The 3,859-nt window shown below is 41.0% G+C and overlaps 1 protein-coding gene across 1 annotated transcript; it reads left to right on the forward strand.

The window, feature by feature from the left end:
- The first annotated feature begins 638 nt into the window (after positions 1–638).
- On the forward strand, positions 639–2,341 carry LOC106092055 (protein CEPU-1-like). Its single transcript, XM_013258807.2, has one exon. It carries the CDS (start codon positions 930–932, stop codon positions 1,842–1,844), a length of 915 nt encoding a protein of 304 aa, XP_013114261.2. The 5' UTR covers positions 639–929; the 3' UTR covers positions 1,845–2,341.
- Positions 2,342–3,859: the final 1,518 nt, after the last annotated feature.

Consider the following 3,859-nt stretch of genomic DNA (forward strand, 5'->3'; position numbering starts at 1 on the left):
TCTTCCTAGAAAATGGAACAGATCGGTCCAGATTTGGATATAGCTGCCATATAGACCGATCTCTCGATTTAAGGTTTTGGGCCCATAAAAATTGCATTTATTATCCGATCTCGCCGAAATTTGAGACCGTGAGTTATGTTAGGCCCTTCGACATCCCTCTTCGATTTGGCGCAGATCGGTCCAGATTTGGATACAGCTGCTATATAGAGCTTTAGGGTGAACTCTAAAGATCTAGAAATGATTATACCGAAAAGGTAAACCGCAGCGTATATCAAGCGATGATCCTTGCAATTAAGAAAGTGGTGGCTAAGATTATGGCATAAATATCTTCTCAGACAGCCAAGCAGCCATTAAATCCCTGGAGTAAGTATTTCTGAACACAAAAACCGCACTCGACTGTCCAGGACATGGCCGGGTCATGGCACTACTTGGTCTTAGATCTAGTATAATGGTATATAGCTGATACTCTGATTACGTTTGGAACGCAATGAGAACGTAACCTTGCTACCTGCACCTATTCCACACCCTGGCATCTATACAAATATTGATTGTTCACTTAAACAATCACAAACACAATTCTCGTATACCAGCAATGCCAAGTGATGTGGTGAGTGCTGCGCAAGTCCTTGCCAAACAGTCATAGCTTATACACTCGCTCGCATACACACACTCAGGCTGGGACAACACGGAACGCCAAAGATAGTCCTAAAGGCAAAGCCAGTGAAAAACCAAAAGTGAAAAATTGTCCAGCACCAAGTTGTATTATTGTTGTAGAGTTAAATTTTTTGCAACGAAATCGATCGCCCAGTGTGTGAAAAAGAAAAAAATTGCCAACGATTCGAATTGTCGCGAATACAAACGTCTCGAGAACAGTTCAACAGCAGAAATGTTAAATTTCTAAAAAAGGAAACCCTTCCGCTATAGAGATAATGATTTTCATACGCATTCTATTAGCAATACTATTCTATAGAGGAATTGAGTGTCAATACAAAAGCATGGAAAGCGATTTCAACATTCACCACGACGATGGAGGCATGGTGGTGCCACCCAATACAGGCAATGCTGGTGGGACCATGATGGGAGGCCAGAATGCCAATGGCAATGGGGATGCTATGTACAAAGCCAACAAGCCCCTGGACCGGGGACCATATTTCGATACGTCGGCCACCAAGAATGTAACCTCGCTGGTGGGCCGGACGGCTCATCTGAATTGTCGCATTAAAAATCTGGGCAACAAGACGGTCTCCTGGATCAGACACCGAGACCTGCATTTGCTGACGGTGGCGGAGACCACGTACACTTCGGACCAACGTTTTACATCGATTTTCAACAAGGCCACCGATGACTGGTCCTTGCAAATCAAATACCCACAGCTAAAGGATACGGGGACATATGAGTGCCAAGTTTCGACGACGCCGCCAGTCGGTTACACAATGCTGTTTTCCGTGGTGGAGCCCATAACGAACATACCCGGCGGACCCGACATGTACATTGATGTGGGGTCCACGGTGAATCTGACGTGTGTGGTGCGGCATCTGCCCGATCCGCCGCACTCGGTGCATTGGACCCACAACAACGAAGAGATCAACTATGACTCGGCGCGTGGCGGCGTCTCCGTGATAACGGAGAAGGGCGACATCACCACCTCCCATCTGCTGATACAGCGAGCCACCTCCGCCGACTCTGGAATGTACACCTGCCTGCCGTCGAATGCCAATCCCAAATCGGTCACAGTGCACATACTGCAAGGTGAACATCCTGCCGCTGTCCAAGGCACCATGAAGATAACCGCATACGTTATAAACATTCCCATTCTCTTAGTGTTCAATTTGTATCTGTTATGACCAATGATAGAGTGGATTTTTAAAAAATCTTTCAAATAATAATACAACAACTACAACTACAACTAATAATAATTTAAACCAAAAAAGAAAAAACACATAACAAAAACAAATAACGATATAAATTAATATTAATGTAAACTATTAAAACAATAATCCTAGAGTCCGCACAAGCCCCGTGTGTGGTGGTGTTTTCTTATTAGGAAAAATTGTCTTTTCTTTCGTTTTGAGATAATAAAAATAAAAACAAAACCAAACCAACCAAATATTGTAAGGATAAACAAATATTTAACAAAAACTACAACAATTGTTTTCTATATGAAATTAGAAGAAGAAGAACGAAATCTTATCAACCAAAGGTAATGCTGTATGGCTTGACCCCTTGGGGCAGAGAGAGAAGTGTGAAAGGAAAAAAACGAAAATTGTGACCACCCAAAATGTCTGTCTGCGTTACCAAAAAGCAAGAAAGTTGAAATAAATTGAGTTGTGGTGCAATTTAAGTTACAACTTGTATTACATTTCAGGGCCAATTATAACGATACAAAAGTTATAAGAATTTATTTCTTTGGTTTCTCTCTCTACCTCCCATGTGCTTGCTTTGTGTGTGGCTTTTCTTCCTCTTATCTCTGGCGCCAAAATACACACTTGCTCAGGCCAAAAAGTGCAAAACCATAAAGTCTTCAATTAAAGTTCATAGTGTATTGAAACAAAGTACAAACGCAAACACAAACACAAATACACACACCCACACCCATACTCCCCACATGCTTATAACCTACCCAAAACACTTACACACATACTTGCATGCGTACTTAGTGATGATGTTATTGTGATGCTCATGATGTCCAGGCAGGTTCCCATTGCTTATCTCAGAACTGAAGTATAACACGAAACTTACCAAAACAATTACCATCATTTCTTATGGCATTTTAATTGGAAATTTGAGAATCTGTTTCATTCCGAGTTCCTTCTTTGCTGCTAAATGGTGTTTATTAAACAACAAAAAAACCAAAATTAAAAGCTTGCTAGCAGGCAGCAAAACTAATTTTTTTGAGTGCTTCGTAAAATTTAATTAAATTAATGCTTAGTTCAAATACAAAGTGGACAATGTGTAGTTATGCAAAATAGTGTGGCATGGCCTAAATGGCCAGAAGCTAAAGGGATATAATTGGCGCAAGTAACAAGTAAAAGCGTGCTAAGTTTGGTCGGGCCGAATCTTATATATCCTCCACCATGGATCGCATTTGTCGAGTTCTTTTCCCAGCATCTCTTCTTAGGTAAAAAAGGATATAAGCGAAGATTTGCTTCGCTATTAGAGCGGTATCTAGATATGGTCCGGTTCGGACCACAATAAAACTATATGTTGTAGACCTGTGTAAAATGTCATCCAATTCGAATAAAAATTGCGCCCTTTGGGGGCTCAAGAAGTAAAATAGAGAGATCGATTTATATAGGAGCTGTATCAGGCTATAGACCGATTCAGACCATATTAAACACGTATGTTGATGGTCATGAGAGGATCCGTCGTACAAAATTTCAGCCAAATCGGATAGGAATTGCGCCCTCTAGAGGCTCAAGAATTCAAGATCCCAGATAGGTTTTAATGGCAGCTATATCAGGCTATGAACCGATTTGAACCTTATTTGGCACAGTTGTTGGAAGTGAGAATAAAATACGCCATGCTAAATTTCAGCCAAATCGGATAGAGATGGCGCCCTCTAGAGGCTTAAGAAGTCAAGTCCCCAGATCTGTTTATATGAAAACTATATCAGGTTATAAACCGATTTGAACCATACTTGGTACAGTTGTTGGATATCATCATAAAATATTTCGTGCACAAATTCATTCAAATCGGGTGAGAATTGCGCCCTCTAGAGGCTCAAGAAGTCAAGACCCAAGATCGGTTTATATGGCAGCTATATCAAGTTATAGACCGATTTGAACCATACTTGGCACAATTATTGGATATCATAACAAAAGATGTCGCGCAAAATTTCAATCCAATCGGATAAGAATTG

Source organism: Stomoxys calcitrans, chromosome 1, assembly GCF_963082655.1.
Source record: "Stomoxys calcitrans chromosome 1, idStoCalc2.1, whole genome shotgun sequence".
NCBI lineage: Eukaryota > Metazoa > Arthropoda > Insecta > Diptera > Muscidae > Stomoxys > Stomoxys calcitrans.

Excerpts from the sequence above, each read along its gene's own strand:
- LOC106092055 (XM_013258807.2), top strand. The coding sequence starts at position 930 with ATGATTTTCATACGCATTCTATTAGCAATACTATTCTATAGAGGAATT.